This window comes from Mixophyes fleayi, chromosome 9 (genome assembly GCF_038048845.1).
Source record: "Mixophyes fleayi isolate aMixFle1 chromosome 9, aMixFle1.hap1, whole genome shotgun sequence".
Taxonomy (NCBI): domain Eukaryota; kingdom Metazoa; phylum Chordata; class Amphibia; order Anura; family Limnodynastidae; genus Mixophyes; species Mixophyes fleayi.
In genome coordinates this window covers 116,946,814-116,966,811 of record NC_134410.1, presented here as the reverse complement: position 1 = coordinate 116,966,811, position 19,998 = coordinate 116,946,814, and the positions used below count along the sequence as shown (strand labels likewise).

General features: G+C 42.0%; 1 protein-coding gene across 2 annotated transcripts in view; it reads left to right on the top strand.

Annotated features, from left to right (window-relative positions):
• Positions 1 to 19,998, top strand: part of COL27A1 (collagen type XXVII alpha 1 chain) — a 199,965-nt gene that overhangs the window by 122,422 nt on the left and 57,545 nt on the right. For both annotated transcript variants that reach the window (XM_075185183.1, XM_075185182.1), the window contains exon 29: positions 14,240 to 14,293. In XM_075185183.1, coding sequence (XP_075041284.1) covers positions 14,240 to 14,293 — 54 coding nt within the window. The remainder of the gene's footprint in view (positions 1 to 14,239; positions 14,294 to 19,998) is intronic.

Sequence of the window (19,998 nt, the reverse complement as noted above, 5' to 3'; positions counted from 1 at the left end):
CACAATACCACCCTCTATCTGAATCACAATAGGGGGGAAGGAGAATAGCTCAGGGGTAGTAGACTGCATAATAACCCTGCCAGACCCTGGTTTAAATCCCAGCTTTAGCTCCTTATAATCTTGGATAAGCCACCCACTTTCGCTGTGTCCCAGAGTACAAAATATAGATCATTTGCTCAATTGGCCATAGAAACTCGCTTGAAAAAATGTATTTCTTATCTTAAAATAAATCGCAACAGCCGATTAAGAATGCTGAGATGTACACCTTAATTTTACACATTATATCGGGGTCCTTAATTTGGACACTTCAAAGGCACTTGTTCCAGATTATCTGTGAAATTCAATTATGAAAGTCAATAACTTGGGGGTCATTAGAGCTGGTGGTTTTTAAAGCCATGTCTCATTGCTACCAGTAAATATTTTGTGAAGTGTGGAAAAGACCAATCATCCTCATCATCAACATTTATTTATATAGCGCCAGCAAATTCCGTAGGACTTTACAATGCCTTTGCATTGTTCCTGACAAAGTATGTTTTAAAGTCCCTGCTACCTCAATACTGAGGGCGGGCCCTGTATTCTACCAGTCGCCAAGCCCAAGTTTATTATTTCAAAGATACTATTTCTCCAGCACATTGAAGATGGGTTTCAGTATATTAAAGGTAGACAAAAAATAAATAAATAAAATGTAATCAGATATTGATTACCTGGGCGGGGGTGAAAAATCTCTCCCCATCTCTGGACCCTCTCCGCTATTACCCTGACACCCTTGTTACTCTCCCCTGGCATCCTGTTTCTTTGTACCCTTTTCCCTGGCACCATCCCCACTCCCCTGTTTAAAATACAATCAGAATAAACCAAATTATATGGAGGGGGCGGTTTTCTCCAGTTTTTATGATACATTCGATAACACTGAAAGACAATTCCAAAAATTATGTGTATATATATATATATATATATATATATATATATATATATATATATATATATATATATATATATATTATTGCATGTGAAACAAACAAAACAACTACCCCCCTAAAAATAAAAAAAACATTGCAAGTCTAATATAATGCAGTGTACTAGTGAAGAAGTAAGACCTGCCCTAGAAGAGTGTTTAGTGACTAACTGGTAAACTGCCCTCTGCTGTTCGAAAATTGGTATTGCAGCATGTGCAGTACCCATCCATTATGCTGCCCTAATTGTAGATGGTAATGCTCCTGGGCAAATTGACTGCTCATTTAACAACTGCTTTTGAAGTTGAACATTTTGTAACTCCTAATTGTTACAGAAATATATCAGCAAAACTTCTTAGCTAATTTGTACTATCAAAGCTCTTATGATAAGCAAACACTTTGTAAACAGAGATTGGAATCTGATCCATCTGTAACATTCCATTGTACAATGAGCTGAATGTTGATAGGGCAGTAATGATATGGGCAGTGATAGGAGTTTGGACATGCACTCGCTACTTATTCAGCATCTAGGGCTTTAGAGAACACCACGGTCCAGGCCACAACTCTGGCAGGAGGTCACAGTACATTCCAGTCATGCTTGACAAAATTCAGACTTCAGAGATCCCCAAACCCTCCCCAGGCTACTGTTAGTGCAGGGCATGTAAACAGTCATTCTTCCTGGCATTTCATTTGCAAATCCTCTCATTCCCATGTACAACGTGAATCCCATATGAATATAGTGGAGACTCGGTACAATGGCCAAACCTCTATTTTAAGCACTGTGGACATGTAACGGCAATAACCGTGATGTCTCTTAGACTTTAGGCCTTGAACCACCGCAACCAGTTAGAGATTAGCTTTTATCTGTCTACAGACAATGGTGGCAAGTGTCTGGTTGCGATCGTTTAATGCAAATGTTGCACCTAAATGCAGTGCTTGCAAATGACCCTTATTGTGACCATTGCAGTTTAAGATGAGTATCATCGTCCGCTATTTATATAGCACCGCTGATTCCGCAGCACTGTACAGAGAACTCACTCACATCAGTCCCTGCCCCATTGGTGCTTACAGTATAAATTCCCTAACAGACACGCACACTAGGGTCAATTTGATAACAGCCAATTAACCTACTAGTATGTTTTTGGAGTGTGGGAGGAAACCGGAGCACCCGGAGGAAAACCACGCAAACACGGGGAGAACATACAAACTCCACACAGATAAGGCCATGGTCGGGAATCAAACTCATGACCCCAGTGCTATAAGGCAGACGTGCTAACCACTGAGCCACTGTGCTGCCCCACCGTCAGCAGTTTAAAAATTTGACTTGGATTATTGCTAGACAGAAGGTTGTTTTGTGGTGAATATTTTTTGAATGTTAAAGATACTCTGCCCCTGAGTCATCAAAAAAAAGAGTAAATTGGATCCTGGACAAAACCATTTTACAATGCAAGGGGTGCAAAATAGTTTATTATTTTGCACATAAAGAAAATATTGGCTTTTTTGTCATGTAGCTCACAAATACTTGATAACTTTATTTTATCACTGAAATTTAAAGTTGATCTACTAGGACATGCCCTACCCAAACTATAAATCTGTCCCCACATATTAACTTTACCTCCCCCTTCAATGCAACATGGTTTTGCCCAGGTGCAAAAGTTACTCCTTTGTCTTGCTTTGTTCTCCTTAATGACTCAAGTCCACTAAGTTCAGCGTTATCCCTCACTTATTTGTTCTCTGAGCAAGTGTACACGCCCCCTACGATATCAGACACGCCCCCTACGATATCAGACACGCCCCCTGGCCCTACGCTACGCCTAGTTTCTAAGTATCAATAAACAATAAGATAATCTAGAATAGCCCTTTACATATAGCTATATAGAGGGTAAGTGGAATGGCAGCTTCATGATGATCTAGCTACATGTCGTCTGGCTCCTCGGTTATTAGCAACTCTTGCACGTCATGTGATTAGAGTGACCGGCAAGGCATGCTGGGTGATGTAGTTCAACACAGATGTTCACTCTGTTAAGGAATTGCTTTAATTGCTGAATCATTAATCCCTTTCCGAAAGGCTGTGCAATACTTTCTGTAGCAGAACTCATGTTTATTACAGATTATTGCATTTGTTTACATAATCTTCCTAACGTTACTCTGGAATTGAAAAGGGATGTTAATCCTGTGTGTTCACCGAGAGGAATACTCGGCAGGAGATGATACTTGCCAGTAATGGAAGGTTTTTATATTTCGGAGGAAATTAGATGTCATCCCTGGCCCACCAATTAATGAATAAGACTTGAACGAACATCCACGTATGATCAACACAATGTCAGGAGGCTCCCGCTGACTTCTCTAGCCGAAATGTAATTGAAACGGCTCATGCCAAAAAGCATTTAGAGTTGTTTTAAGTATTTGTCTGGATAGGACAAGTGCGATCCAAACAGCACAGCATCCAGCCAGGGAATTACTGCTCCCTGTAGCTGATATCCTCTCTCCAAGCAGATCATTGACAAAAGATGGAATAGTCAGGGCTACGAGACAGAAAAGAGTGTCTTCTATCTGCATCCTGGGGAACAGCAAACGGGACAGTTCCCTCTGGCAAATCAGAGGTTAATGAGCCAGCAGGACCAGAATATCTGGTGTAAATTACAATAATCCTTCACAATTTATAAAGTAGAACAATTTAGGGAATGGCGATATCTGTGCACCTTTTTTTTTGGCAAAGGAGGAGAAAATGTGTGTCTTTTAATTTCAGTTTGGCATTTTGACACCATTACTGGGCTGGAGATAAATACAGATTTGGAAACTCTTTTGCAAAGTGATTGCTTAATATAACTTAGCGCCATGATGACTGTCAAACGAAGAGGTCAGTTTACTCTCTCTCCTCCTACAAATGACTAAGCTGTGTCCTTCATAACAAAACTCCTGTCGCATCCATCTTGGATTCTCATTGACCTAAGCCCCCCCCTTAATTCTCTCTTAATTTTATTTTAATCTGACTGTAATTAAGTAAAAATCACCTGCCTGAAAGCCCTCCCTATGTGCTAGATTCCTGGTTCACACTTTACAATGCAGAAATCGGCGATGTCTGTGACTTTTGAGACGTTTGGCGATGTGCCCACCGGATCGGTTGAGACGACTGTTGACTTCGGAACAACAAGATTGCCTCCAACAACCACGTCTATAAAACAATGTGCTGTAACCCGCGGCAACCAGATTCTAACTCTTATTTTTCTAGTGCAGATTAGAAAACAAAAGCAAACCTCTGGTTCGTTGCAATAGCTTACAATACCTGTGCGCCGATAGCGCCAAGTTATGTTCCCCAGTAGGTTTGTCGGTTTAATCAATTTAGGCTGAAATTGAAGCCTCCGAAAAGTGTTTTGCCTCTCTTAAAAACATGTTCTATCCTGCATGGAGAAGAGGCTTAAGTGGTGATGACAGCTCGCACTAAGTCTTTAATTCCCTGGTATCGGCTTTTGTTTATTAATGGGAGAATTCTGTTCTCTCAGGTTCTAGTCCCCCTATTGTCGGAGGCCCGTAGCGCCCCCCTCTCTGTTTAAGAAGAGAGCTGACATCTGACTCCCGTGATGAGTGTGAAATGTTTGTGTCTGTAAGTGAAGCACCTATGGGATGTTATACCTCAGGTCTTACTCTCTTTAGATCACAGCCTTTTAGCGACACCTCTTAAGTGTTGCTATTATGAGACCCCCGGGCAAGGCTACAGGGGGACGACGACCAATTAGCGGATCAGTCGTTTCAGACTCACAGGATCCTCTTCTGTTCCAGCAGGAAATCAGTGAAGTGGGATTAGACCCATCAATTAAGTAAACCTTCATAACTCTAGTGTGCGGTGGTACATGTGTACTAATGCTTAATAGTTATTGTTTGATGGCAGGCCTCATGTCATGAAGTCTGGTTCTTTTAATGTCTCCAAAACAGGGAACAGATTGATATAACTCTGCTGAATATTCCTGTGTTCTCATTTTTACAATGGGTGTCCTGGGTTTTCCATTCCAAAACTTCTGGAAGCGTTCTGGTTCAGTTCACAGAATTAGATAGTCTGTCCATATCCTAACTCTATTTGCTAACATCGGCTCCCATCATAACCCCTTTCACGGAGTACCAAACGCTCTCTCCCCAAACTTACCGTTTCATTTAGTATTATTGACGTTGGCTGCGCTGAACATAATTCTTTCTCCTGCTATATTTAAAAGTAGGATCCTCCGCTAGATAGAAAGGAGGGTACTCTCACCAGTAGGGTTGGGGTGTACCGATTTGTGATGACCAAAAAGTATTTAATTGTAGGCAGAAATAAACCTTCCTATTGCTACTTATTTGGGGAATTTTGGAAACTCCCGTTATGGACGTTGTGTTATATATCGAGCTTGTAGCCGCTTGACATCTGCTTAGGGAAAGTTTACATGTACAACTACTAAAATCTTTTCCTACACCTATCAGGATGTGATTGGAGGCGAGAGGGTCATATCTGAAAAGTGGCGATTAGGTAAGTATACATAAAAGGGGCCGGTATCCAATAAAAAATCAATCCCACATTTGCTTTGATTTTGTAAACTGTAATAGAAATATCTTTAGAATCTGATTGGTTCGTATGCATTTGCTTCTAACTGACCTCTACTGGATGTTACGCATCCCAGAGCAGACCTTAAATTCGGGCTCAGAAAGCGGAAAAACCTCGGTATTAAATGTAGTAACCATTAAGCTGTGGTCAGAGATTGCTATTGTGCCATACCTCCCAGCTGTCCCAATATAGGCGTTGTCCCATGGTGGGAAAGTATACCTGCCACTGGTGCACACAGCAACTTAAGCACTGAACACGCCCCCGGTGGGGTGTGGTCACGCCCATAAAATGCGCTCACTGCCCCTTCTCACGAGCACATCATCCCGATACCCCAACTTCAAAAGTTGGGAGGTAAGACTGTCCTATGTGTAATAGGAATACAAATATGGCATTCTGCCATAATACATTTTTCTTGGAATACATAACTATTTTATTTACAAAGTATGAAACAGTTTCCATATATACCTCTAATGAACGGTCATTTGCGAACCGTTAGAAAGTCAAGGGGGTATATTTACTAAACCGCGGCATTGAAAAAGTGTAGAAGTTGCCTATAGCAACCAATCAGATTCTAGCTGTCATTTGGTAGCATGTACTAAATAAATGATAACTATAATCTGATTGGTTGCTATAGGTAACATCTCTACTTTTTCAAACCTGCAGTTTAGTAAATATTCCCCAAGGAGTGCAATCCATTTCTATGGACACAAATGCTCCTAATAAATGAGTCCACTTTTATTTTTATTTATTTAATTTTATGTGAGTGACCTTTTGTGGATCTAGCCCTGTGTTGGCTAACCTGTGACACTCCAGGTGTGTTGTGAAACTACAAGTCGTAGCATACTCTTCTAGCAATAAGCTGCTATATATTGGCAAAGCATGCTGGGACTTGTAGTTTCGCAAAACATCTGGAGTGTCACAGGTTAGCCAACACTGATCTAGCAAGAAAGAATAGAAACTTCACATCAAAGTCCATCGTATCACCACTTTGGGACCTCTCCATTCATTTAAAACCAAGCCGCGTGCACACCAGCAAATTTAATTTGAATATTTTGTCCTGCTAAATGTAATTTTGTTTATTCATGCAGTGTTAAATTGGGCACAGGTGCACCTAGTCCTACACCCCTCCATGCGCCCAGCTCCTGCCATCCCATTTTCAAAACCCTCCGAACACTGCCATTTTCATGTGCCAACTCCATTGGTGTGTGAGCAAACAGTATTGTCCTGAATATCCAGCACTTTTATAAATGATCTTTATTGTCCGTGGGTCCCTTTTATATAAGGACGAGATACGTCTCTGCTATATTGTCCTTTTTATTTGCAGTAGAGCAGATGCTGAAATTAAGAAATGTAATTTTATAGTATCCTTGATCTTCTAGTAAACTGTAGTAGGTAATTCACATGTGCAATTAAGTTTTACGCAAATATCTAGCACAGTTTCACAGGAAACCTCCCTCCCAAAAATTCGGGAATGTGCTCTGAAAAGAAGGAATTTTTGTTAGCTATTTTTTACTCCTGCCCTTGACAAAGGAGATCTTGTCTCGGGAATATCGGTGTTTCTTGCACTTCCTTGGTCCTGATAGGAGATGTTTCCATTAGGAAAAGCTTCTGCGCTGTGTTTGTTTTTGCTGGGTCTTGAAAGATGAATTTTTAGCGAGCACACAGGGCCTGTGATGAATGACTGTGAGGCTGGGCTCTAAACACGAAGATTCTTGTCTCACCTCTTCATCAGCCTCTTCCTGCCACCGCCGCGTACTCTCCGTCTCTGAAGAATTATCCCTTTGTCAGAGCAGCTTGAGCCTCATTCATATACAGCAGGGACTGTGCTGAAAGCCTAATTGCGGCACCTTTAAAGCTGCAGGCTTTACAGGTCTGCAGCCAGGCCAGAGTGCCACAGCTGTTTAACCCCTGAACTGCGGAAGCCGTATAGAATCTTATGAACAAGTATGTGGTATAGTTAAATAAACGTAGAACCTTTCAAACATTTGAAAATCATGAGACTTTTTTTTTTATATATTGTTAAACACTTTTTGGTGGGTTATTTTGGGGTTTTAGTTAATTCAGGGGTCAGGGAACTTTTTTACCTTTTACCCCCAAATATATTTAGATACGCCGACGTTACCCCCTTGATTTGAAAGGAAGGAAATCATTATATTATTATTGGAATTCAAAATTTTATTGAATCTATTCAAAATTTCTTTGAAAGCTTCAATTTCAAAACTTCAGGTTTTGGAGAAATGATGTTGCTTCATTTTCGATAAGAGAGCATCAATATTGGGGCATTTTGATGTCAAAGCAATTTGGATACAGTCTTCAGCGTCCAATCGATTTCTCTGCTTTGTTTTTATGTTCGTTAGAGTGGAAAATCCTTGTTCGCAAAGGTAGGTTGTTGCAAAAGGCAGCAACTTTTTGACTGCCTCCTCATGTGCAATTTTGATGCCTTTGCAGCTGTTGACATCCAAAAATATGACAGATCTGCTTTGTTTTCAAATGCAATATGTGCTTCATTATTGTATCGAAGCTCAAGAAGTGCCTCTGCCAACCCTGGAGGCTCTTCTGGTACAACAGCAATTTCACATGTTAAGGGGTCTACAATCCAACTGACAGCATGTGAATCGGCAGCATTACCCCCAGGAATTTAATTTTTACCCCATTTGGGGTAATTTACCCCTGTTCCCTGACCCCTCAGTTAATTTAATGTAATAAGAGTGTGATTTGTTTTATTGTACGTGAAATGTGTGTCCTTTAGGACAGGCGGTATTGATTTTCAGGATAGAAAACCTAGCTCCAGTTTAGAAAAATGTCCAATTACTATTTAAAGTAAGTTGTACAGGTAAATTACTTATAAAGGGACCCAGTACTTTTCATATCAGAATTTAACCTGAGGTCAGAGTTGTAAGGTCTAAATAGCTGATAGATCTAGGTTGTCCTTACTTACATTGGGATCTGGTTGTTCAACTGGACTGAAAACAACCAGATCAGTGAGCGATTTTGGTACTTTTGTGGGCAAGTCCGCAATGCAGGCAGGTTCCAAGGGTCATCCTTTGCATGTTTTTCACCCACACCTGATAAGATCCGATTAATTTGGATTCATTTCTTATGAGGCAGCCCAAATGGATGAGTTGGCTTCGACTCTCATTACCCACCAAGCTCCATTGTGTGTACATACGGGGGAAAACCCTGCTGGCCTCTTACAAACGGGGAACACTAATGTGGGCTTCATCGAAACCACCAACCCATTTCAGAACAAGACTCCCTCCTTCACCACTGGCTGTTAGTTTGTAGGTCCACAAGTTTTATAAATAAAACTCATCTCAAATCCTACCTCTCGACCGGCGATAACGGTGGCTCCACCTGGAGGGTGCGAGAGTGGATTTTTGACTAGTGGTACCGATTTGGACTTGTGCGAATCTGTCTCTTTTTATATTTTGGCAAGCTCTTGTCTCTTGCCTGGATTGTTAAAAAGTACAGCATTTCGCCTATTGATTTTTTTAGAATGCATTAAATCTCTCATTTAGTGTGCACCAATGTATTACTTAATGTGAAGATAGAATCCTTGTGCTTTATAAACCTATGTGAAAGATCACCAGATAACAGAGGTGTTATGTCTGTCCTATACTCAGCAATGTTCCTGCATCCTACAGACCAGACTCCCATTTGTCAGCAAATGAGAAGAAGACCTCCATGTCTATCTCCCACTGCTAGCTTAGAGACTCTGTTGCTCCATCGTGACCAAAGGAAGCTACCAAGTTGGTCTACAGCTTATCAAATTATTACACCCAACTCATTGGTCCTGTTGAAAGTCCATAAATCATTCCTGTTTATCAAGGAAGAAAGGGGGGGTCCAGATTAATGGGAATATATTTTGAGGCTGTGTTCTGTAGTACCATGGTTCTGGAACCAAGTAGCATCATCAATAGGAAGAGTCCTCTCCCTAAAGAACCTCAATGTTTTTATTGGGATCAAAAAAGCAGGAATTGAATCATCCAACACACAGACGAATACTGTTTATTTGTTTGCTAGCAAAAGTCACCATAAGCGCACAATGAAACTACCAGTAGTCAGGTCATGTTGGGGGTGTAGTGTCCTATGTCTGTATACAGTGTAATAGAGTTGTATTATGATCATGTCCAGTGGTCAGGTTATGTTGGGGTGTAGTGTCCTATGTCTGTATAGAGTGTAATAGAATTGTATTATGATCATGTCCAGTGGTCAGGTCATGTTGGGGGTGTAGTGTCCTATGTCTGTATACAATGTAATAGAATTGTATTATGATCATGTCCAGTGGTCAGGTCATGTTGGGGGTGTAGTGTCCTATGTCTGTATACAATGTAATAGAATTGTATTATGATCATGTCCAGTGGTCAGGTCATGTTGGGGGTGTAGTGTCCTATGTCTGTGTACAGTGTAATAGAATTGTATTATGATCATGTCCAGTGGTCAGGTCATGTTGGGGGTGTAGTGTCCTATGTCTGTATACAATGTAATAGAATTGTATTATGATCATGTCCAGTGGTCAGGTCATGTTGGGGGTGTAGTGTCCTATGTCTGTATAGAGTAATAGAATTGTATTATGATCATGTCCAGTGGTCAGGTCATGTTGGGGGTGTAGTGTCCTATGTCTGTATAGAGTAATAGAATTGTATTATGATCATGTCCAGTGGTCAGGTCATGTTGGGGGTGTAGTGTCCTATGTCTGTATAGAGTAATAGAATTGTATTATGATCATGTCCAGTGGTCAGGTCATGTTGGGGGTGTAGTGTCCTATGTCTGTATAGAGTGTAATAGAATTGTATTATGATCATGTCCAGTGGTCAGGTCATGTTGGGGGTGTAGTGTCCTATGTCTGTATACAGTGTAATAGAATTGTATTATGATCATGTCCAGTGATCAGGTCATGTTGGGTAGGTGTAATGTTGTATTAAAGAGTAATAGATTGTATTATAATTGTCCTCATGCTCCTCTAGTGTGTTATTTTCCAGCATATCGAAGCTATTCCTACCCCTTCATATAGGATGGCCCTATCCGCCTTTAAGTCATAGCTGGCTTGGCATACATAGGATGAGATGGTAGCTCTCTTACATTTTCCTACTTAGTACGTATAACTTGGCTCCCATCAGCTGAGATGAATGTTTCTACATAAACTCCCTGACCTCAGAATACATCCGTAAGCCTCGTGTAAGTGTAAATCCTTGTTCCCTTGTAGATATCAGCGACTCATGCTTTCCATGAAGTCCTCACAGGGCAGGAAACCCAAATGGTCCAAGCTCAGAACTGGAACAGGAGGAAACTGGTCTTCTAGCGGGAATAGGGTCCGTCCACTGCGACCCACCCATGTAACCCTTTCACTGCCAGCGGGCGAGTCTCACCTTAGCAGCCCACTTGTGAGAGAACCTCTTATAATGGCCAAGTAGGAATCCTGTAACAGAAAAGTTGTCAGAAGAATATCTATTTAATCTATTTAGAATTGATGCTAATATATGCAAAACTCCTGTAAATAACACCTTTATAAATAGCGATGGTAATTTCTGATGTCATTGCTTTTAATCCGTAAATTTTGATGTCGTCGCTTCAGTGTTCATTAGGAAAACTTGTATATAATGAGGAATAATGCCACCCATACTGTACATTATTACCGATTTTGGACATCATCTAGGAGGTCTTTGTCCTGTTGTAAAGCACTCAGCCTTCAGCCTTCTGCTTTTATATTGTCACAGGATTCCTCAGCAACTTCTAATACCCTTATAATGTACAGCACAGTGGCTTAATGGTTAGCACTTCTGCCTCACAGCGCTGGGGTCATGAGTTCAATTCCAGACCATGGCCTTATCTGTGCGGAGTTTGTATGTTCTCCCCTTGTTTGCGTGGGTTTCCTCCAGGTGCTCTGGTTTCCTCCCACACTCCAAAAACATACTAGTAGGTTAATTGGCTGCTATCAAAATTGACCCTAGTCTCTCCCTCTAACTCTTTCTCTCTCTCTCTCTCTGTGTGTGTGTATGTTAGGGAATTTAGACTGTAAGCTCCAATGGGGCAGGGACAGATGTGAATGAGTTCTCTGTACAGCGCTGTGGAATCAGTGGCGCTATATAAATAGATGGTGATGATGATAATGATAATGTATAGTAAGGAATGTACTATCCCATATATCCACCTGTGTCCTATACATACAATGATTTTCTCTTTGTATTGTGTAATCTGATCTCTATGATCACTCAGAGGGGGAGATTTGCGGTGATGCGGTACATTGGCGGCAATTACGAAAGGAGTGTAATCAGCTTGGCGCTCATCCCCTGCTCCACTGGCACAATATGAACAATGTCAATGCCATGCTTGTATGACCATCCTAATCGCCCTGGTAGACCGCAGCTGCCCGGTCATGTCACGTACATATTTGGGATTACGCCTGTGCGCAAGTGATGTTTAAATGATCTACAAGGGATGGAAATAAGTCCAACTTGAATATGTTCTCTACTTGGCACACTGACGCAAAGCTCAGAGATGGCATAGGCCAGTATTATAGATGCACAGAGGCTCTTTGACAGTGCTCAAATAAACTAGTGTATTTCATATTACAAACGCCACAAATGTCGAATTAAAAAAAACGCTCCTGTGAGCCCTTTATTTGGCATGTTAATTGAAATCTTTAATGTTAAGTTATTGGGGAAATGCTTTGCACAGGAGGACCGCAGCAAAATAATTTTACAATTGGCTTTTAAAACAATCTAGTCCAACAGGCAATTTCCATTTATACTGTGTTGCTAAATACAGAATAAAGGTCTTGTGTGGGTTTGGACCACTCCCCTCTCTTTTAATAGTGCTCCCCAAATTAGTGTTCTGTGCCCCTCACTTCCCCTCCACGTATTTATTGTGGCCGGCTCTACTAGGATGAAGAGCAGGAAATCTTTTATGTAGCAGCAGCCGTGTAATTAATGTGGCAGCTACCGGGACGGGTCCCGCGGTCGTTACTTTTATCCATACCTGGAGGGGGAGTGGGGGGCACAGAACACTAATTTGGGGAGCACTATTAAAAGAGAGGGGAGTGGTCCAAACCCACACAAGATCCATCGCACAGAACACCATGAACAGCTGTGATGGGGGACCCAGCACTATTTTTGGGGAGTGTACTATTAAAACAGAAAAGTGAACGAACCCTTTATTACACATTTATTGGGATTTGTTCCCACTATCCCATTTAGTCAGTGTCCTCAGACGTGTATAATTATCCTGGCTGAAATGTTCAGTGTTAACTTGAGCGTCCTGGGAAGTTGAAGCCGCTGACTGTAGACATGGCCAATCACATGCCTATTATTCAGTGAACATGTATAAATCATTAATAAATACACCTAATGCAAAGATTCCTCCTTCCAATCAGTCCTTTGTTTCCTATGTGAGACAAGGTGCATGACCAGAGTAGCGATACAGGTATAGGGCCACTAAGACATGCAGTACTGTTTCCTTCTCTCCATACTGTGTTCCTAGCCTGTTGTTTCGTAAGATATTCCATGGAAGAACCTGCAACTTATTATACCAGTGATTCCCTTCAGGCAGCGAGACGTTTGTTATATATCCACTTGTCTCATGAATTCATTCGGAGAGCTGCAATTTGACGGATTCCCAGTCGCATAACAGATGACTCTGATTAATCGATCGATAGGAAGATTGAGCCAATCTGACGAGGAACCATTACAGTGTATATAACCTAGTTTTCACGAGAACTGTTACGTCACTGGGAACTTCTGACATCACCTAGTTCCTAGTGAGCCGACCTGCGGAATGTTGTGTCAGCCCACAAATTACTGTGTGTAGGGAACAGGTGGGCTTTAAAATAGTTGTCGGAACTCAGGAGCTCGTTTGATAAGACCGTGTTAGAATCATCCAGACACAGGACCGCAGAGTTACAAGTATGAACTAAGCACTGTGCAAAATGCACCAGGTTAAATTGTATGTTTAATGTCCCAGCTTGGTTTCTGCTCCTGTCTAATAATGCATCTAGGGGGTATATTTACTAAACTGCAGGTTTGAAAAAGTGGAGATGTTGTCTGTAGCAACCAATCAGATTCTACCTGTCATTTTATAGAATGTACTAAATAAATGAAAGATGAATCTGATTGGTTGAATAGGCAACATCATCTTTTTTCCAAACCCGCAATTTAGTAAATCTAGCCCTAGGAGTCCGCAGTGGGTGTACTATTCAGTATGGCTATAGGAGAGTGGCAGTATGTATCCTTCATGCACAAGGAGACATGCAAGGTAGTTTCTGTACCCTGTGATCAGTCAGACCTTCAAGCTGATGACCTGCAGACACCTTGGTTCGGGCACAGAACACATTCACGGTTGTGATTACCCCGTCTGACGATAAATCTCAGACCTTTTGTGACTCATTTCAATTGAAGGATTTTGATGCTGATCAGGGAGAAGGCTGAGGCTGGAGTCTGGGTTAATGGGGAAGTTGTGATCAGGGGCTGGCCTCAGGATGAGAGTAAAAGGACACAGCTGTTTGTTTTCCTGAAAGCTTTTTTTTTTTTTTTTCTTTTCACCCCTCTCCAAGCAGTGCTGAGGAGGGAGGAGGGTTAAGCGACGGGGCTACAAGTGGGAGGATAGCAGGACAAGGGGGCTTTTGACTTGGGCCCACTGTAAAAGCAGCTTTAAGTAGCACACGGGAGACACCTGCTGCTCGGTTTTCATATTGCATCTCAACTCTCCTCTTTTTCAGGGTGCCAGAGGCCCTGATGGACCAACGGGAGGACCTGGGATACCAGGTACCAAGGTAAGTGCCCTCGCCAGTGCTAGCTCCTTACTTCTTAACTTGCTACGCAGCCAACAGATTGAGGAGTTTCAATCTCTCTTGCTTGCAGCTTTTTGGTCTATGCTTATTTAACCCTTCCACTACCTGCACTGTTAGCCCCATGTCTCCAGCTTTTGCCAACTTTGCTTTTTTTTGCCTTATTGCAAACGACACTGATCCTAGAAAACTCGTAGGTCCCCAGCTGTTGGTTAAACTACAACTACCAGCATGCCCCGGTCAGCAGACTTGCTGCTTGAGCATGCTGGTAGTTGTAGTTTTAATTATCCCACATCTTGGTTGCACACACGGAACCTCTCTGTTCTCAGGTAGGAATGCCACTCAACAGCTAATATTCAGCCGCACAGCACCATTTCTCCACTTCGAACAATGACCTGTTCACAGGGCTTCCGACGACTGCCAGTAGAAATAAGACTCAATGTTTATTTCATGGCCTTTAAAAAAAAAAAAAAAAAAAAAGTTTTTTTTTCCATTTATGGGTTCAAGTCAGCAGCTAGTAATGCACAGTGATAAACACTCCTCTGGCAGCTCGGTGACTGTGCGCTGTTTCTGGCAGTCTGGTATGTATAATAGTGAATTCAAAGGGCTAGGACAGTGATGTCCTGAATTGTTTGATTGCATTTTCTCCTGATGTCCCGTAGCCCCTCATCCTCTTCCAGGACCCGTCTGTACCAGATGTGCATTGTTTTATCAAATATCAAGTTCCCAGCCCCCCGGGCGCTTAAAAATAGCTAATCGTGCAAATCTTAATTAATGTCTCATATAAACAAAGAAGGATTCCTTTAAGGCAATGTAGAATCGGTGATTCACATTTATTTCTTTGAGGAGTTCCCGAAAACCTGTGCTGAGGACTGAACGTACACTCCTATTATACCCAGCTGGCCAAAAGTGTGCGTTTAGGGCGTTTGCATAACCCCAAAAAGACCAGAATCATTTGGATTGTTCACAATCATGTGCACATTTGATTGGTTGAAACCCACATCTCCAGGATTATGAAGTCACTGGCTAACTGCAGTAAATTTAGATTAAATACGTAATTTTGTTTGCACCAGATTCTCCAGGACGATGATGCCTGTATCGGTCCTGCGCCTCTCAGCTCTGATCACTCAGTAGATGCTGATTGGGTAACCCCTGGATGTGGTGTACAGTACATCTAATAGGAGCATAGATAAAGGCCATTTACTTAGATGTTTATGCTACTTGCATACAGTTGCTACTATTATTTTATAGTATCTGTAGTGTGCTAACATCTTCTGTAGAGCTATACAAATGCAGGTAAAAGTGAAAGTATATTACATAGGAGTACACAACCAAAATAAAGCATACAGAACAGAAGAGCCTGTTTGTGGGAGGTTAGAGCTCATCAGTGCAGGATACAGGACAATGTAGAATTTGTAGTAAACCCACAAGGCTTGTTCACTTGGCAGTGCAGTGACCACACGCACAATACACTGAGTTCCTCCCCATTCACATACTAGCACGCAGTAAGATCCACTATTAGCGGACGTTGCTGTCCCACCGTGCTGGATATGGCTCCGTACTCCAGTGTAAACAGCGGACGTGGTCTGAGATTGACGTCCATTATTCTGACTCCTGCTCTATTATACGTGCGCTGCTGTGTCGGACCTGTGCTCTCCGCTGATGCGTTGTGAATGAGTGGCACTGATTGCCCTCCATGGTAAAGAATGTAGCGTGTAGGAGGTGGATGTTGGCCACACATGACTGGATAGCCGTTACCTCATCATTCTCCTCCCTCCCCAACCTGTCACGTTTCCCCATCAACATTGAGTCTTTACTAAACCACCGAACGATGATCCCCCCAGGACTTTGCTAATTTTAGTTAACAGGAACAAACATAAAACCGTTTTACTTTTTCAATTTTTAAATAAAAACGGACAACTAAACACGTCCCTTTAATTCAAAGGCAGAGATGCACCACAGCAATTTAGAAGTTGAATGTATGGGAATTACAAAAACAATCCGTTTGTATTTGTACTGTTGTCACAGCTGGGAATAATTGCCGAGTGTTGGACGTACAGTATACGCTGGCTGTATCCAGAAATTAATGAGGATTTATGACTTGTTTCATTAAATTAAACGCTGCAGAGCTGTGATTACTCCTATTGTGAGCTTTAATAACCAGGCAATTGAAAATTGACGCTTTGTTTTCAGAGCTGTAGCATTTCCAATGCTCTGGTCGGTCCAAGGGAAGCCGTCAGGAATAGAATTCCTTTAGGGAATTGTTTCCATTAATAGAATTCCTCTCAGTTATGTTTTTATATTAAAACCCCCTCCCCCACAACAACAAAAATGCAACCGGGGGACCAGTATCTCCCAATATCTGGGACCCCCCCCCCCTCTTATGTTTGGAAGATGACGTCTCACACTCAAGAGCTGGAAAATTCACTTAGCAACTTGGTCGTCATTAACTACTTTTATATTTATAGAAATACTTGATTTCAAGGCACCCTCTCCATGTAATCTGGCAAAGCCCAATTACACCAGCAAAGACAAGTTTTAACGCAGTGAGGGATGCACAGGATTTTCAGATTGTTACTTGGTAGTTGTGTGTCCCTTTATAGGGGATTCTGCACTATTACTCAGACTTTTCTGCTGCCGTCATGAGATTGATTATTATTACTTCACTCCAGCTATAGAGCGCTTTGTCAGTGAAACATTTATGTAAATGTGCCCTTTATAGAAAACAAAAATGCAAGATTCGCAGGGGGAAAATTGTGGAAGTGTAAAATATGCAGACGGTCCACAGTGTTCACTGGATTAGATCCAGGATATTGACAAAGTGGCAAGTATGCAAAAGGATTTATAACGCATCTGTCAGCGCTGATAGGTTCTGACACAAGAGGGTGTGCAGAACGGCCATATATAGAACCATAGTGATTGGTTGCAGAAACGCCCAAGGCCAGTGTTTAAGCCTATATACTAGAGGGGGTAGACACATTAAGCACAGTTCTGGTAGTAAAAAGCCCATTTGCGCCCACACGTTGAAGGCAAAAAATTTGTGGACTGAACCAATATTCTAGAGTTCACCAGCAGCCATTGTCATGTGACTAGTGAACAAGCAGTGCCTCAGTCATGTGACTGGTCCCTAGAGAATTGATTGGCTGCCTTCACATAAATGTTGGTTAAGCCCACAAAATGGATTTCTCCACCATGTAAAGGCAACGGGTGCTCTTTAAAACAATAGATCCACACCTGCCCCCCCCCCCCCCCCCCCCTGCCCGCACTGTGGGGATTGCTTAATTGTGCCAATGCGAGACATGGCTGTATGTTATCCATATGTGTGGCTATAGGCATAGAGGAAATTGCATAGACTTCAGTTTCCCCTATCCATATTTAGCATCCACTTTGTTAACCCTTCGAGCACACTCCATGCCAGTAATCAGTGTGAGCTTCCAACTATCCTGCGTCCTCCCGGTACCTCTAGTTAAGGTAGTAGCCAGGATCGTTTCTCTAGGGATTTGTGGTATTTTGGAACGATGACCCGGCCCCACACACCCCCAGTTATGTTATCCCATGCCCTTGGTGACATCAGTGCAGTGTAGGATTATCACATATGAATGAGACTGGCAAGTGGGCTTTGGGAGGAGACGAGATTGTTGGGACGGAGACACGAACAATGGCAGTCTGCTTGCAGAGTTTAATTTGCTTAGAGTTAGTAAAATTTTGTAGAGCACAATACAATTTATTTATCAAGCGTTACTGTACTAATATAGTAGTTTTGTCTTCAAACATCATTCGGTTTTGGAAGTCTGGAATTTATACAAATTTCTGCTACACCTATACTTGGGACACAGAAAATCTTAACTCCTGATGCTGTCATTCGTGCCTGTAATCTGGTAGTACTTATATATCATACTTGCCAACTTTTCCTAGCTCAGGGAGATCCCGTGGGGGCGGGGGCTTGACGGACATTTCGGGAGACTAGACAACTATGCGTTAAAGAAAGGCAGCTAATGAATCTCTAGAGACTGAAGTGTCTTTTGCATTTCTGTCTCCATTACTGAAGTCGTGTTGTCTTACCTGTCAGTCTTTGATTAAATCTTGGTCTCCATGAAAATGGCTACCTCCATAGGCATCAATACATGGACATAGGACACAATTTCTGAACTGTGTCATCATGCCACAGATGGCGAAGCCAACCACGTCTTGTACTGGCTCAGCATCAGGGAGAATGCCAGACTCTTCAGGGAGTGAGGGAGATCACCCCTATTTCAGGGAGTCTCCCTGACATTCAGGGAGAGTTGGCAAGTATGACTTGTATGTAAAGCCACTTATAGTCAGTCATAGGCCTGCAGTAAATAACAGGTTAATTACATGTTACCATAGTGAAAGCGCTGAGGTTCCAGCTATCAGAACACCACAGTTTGGCAAGGAGAGGCGATTATAAAGTTATCACTGCCAGCGTAGTACTGACATTCTAACAGTGGGCTACTAGTATGTTAATATTGTGCACGACTCCGCCCACTGTATTTATAACCCCTCCTCATTTAGCAATAACCCCTCCTATTGCATGTTTAAAGGCTCACTACACCGTTATATACAAATTTCCTGATATAAAGGATTTATAAATAACTTTCACAAATATATATGTAAAAGCTTGCATACCTTGACCATTCTTAAGATTACAACTTTATCTCACATGTTGTCAATGTTATCAGCTGCTGAAAACTTGGCCTATATATGTGTAAATGGATTTAGTTACTGTTTCACATGAACCAAGTTCCATTTTAGTGTGCCAACTTGATGCTTTCTAATATTTAATTTTAAATGGAGCACCTTCTAAGTACATACGTTTTGTTTTTAATTCAAATATAATCTGCGATGCAGGTCTATCCTGATTTTTAACACACAACTCCCAGCATGCACTGCCACCTGGAGAGAGAGACAGGTTGTCTGCTGATAGTCAGCATAGTGTTAGAGGCAGACCTTTGATGATTTGAACTGAGGCTTCCCTGTTACTAAAACAGTGTTTCATTATTCTGCAAGTGGTGTCGCTGACCCTTTCAACTTTTCCTAAATATTTAGGATTTCTCCTAAATCAAGGAAACCGTTAAATGTGTTTTGAATCCTGCATTGTGGAGCAGCTCTGGCCTGTGAATGACAGCAGCCAATCAGAATGATTTACTTAAGGAAGCCCTGAAAATGGCACCTGCTACGTCTAGGCCGTGGTGTGTGGGCTGCTCTGATTGGTCGGGCCCCACAGCCTGATTTATAATGTGGTATGCAGACACAAGGATACTAGTATCACACCCTTTCCCATGTGCGGTAGTAAATTTTAGCTTTCTAACCCGGGTGGGATGTCACAGAATGGCATTCTCCGTGACAGAGCAGATCTTCCAAGCACTGGCTGGGGAGGGGGGCTGTGTATAGAGTGGGGGGGTGGACAGCTCCCAGCTTCCTGTTCCCACAGAGGTGTTGTTCTTTGTCATTGACTTGCTAAGCTACCCGCAGACAGTCTGTGTGATACTATGATGCCTGTATCCACTGTAATAGTCACCCCTGACCCCCAGAACACACATTCAACGCTTTATACAACAACTCTAATGCACTGTGGACCAGTGGCCAAGAAAACATTCCTCCATCGCTGGTAATGGGCTTTATAGGAGCTAAAGGCATTGGGTTCACAGTGTATATTATGTGTATATAAC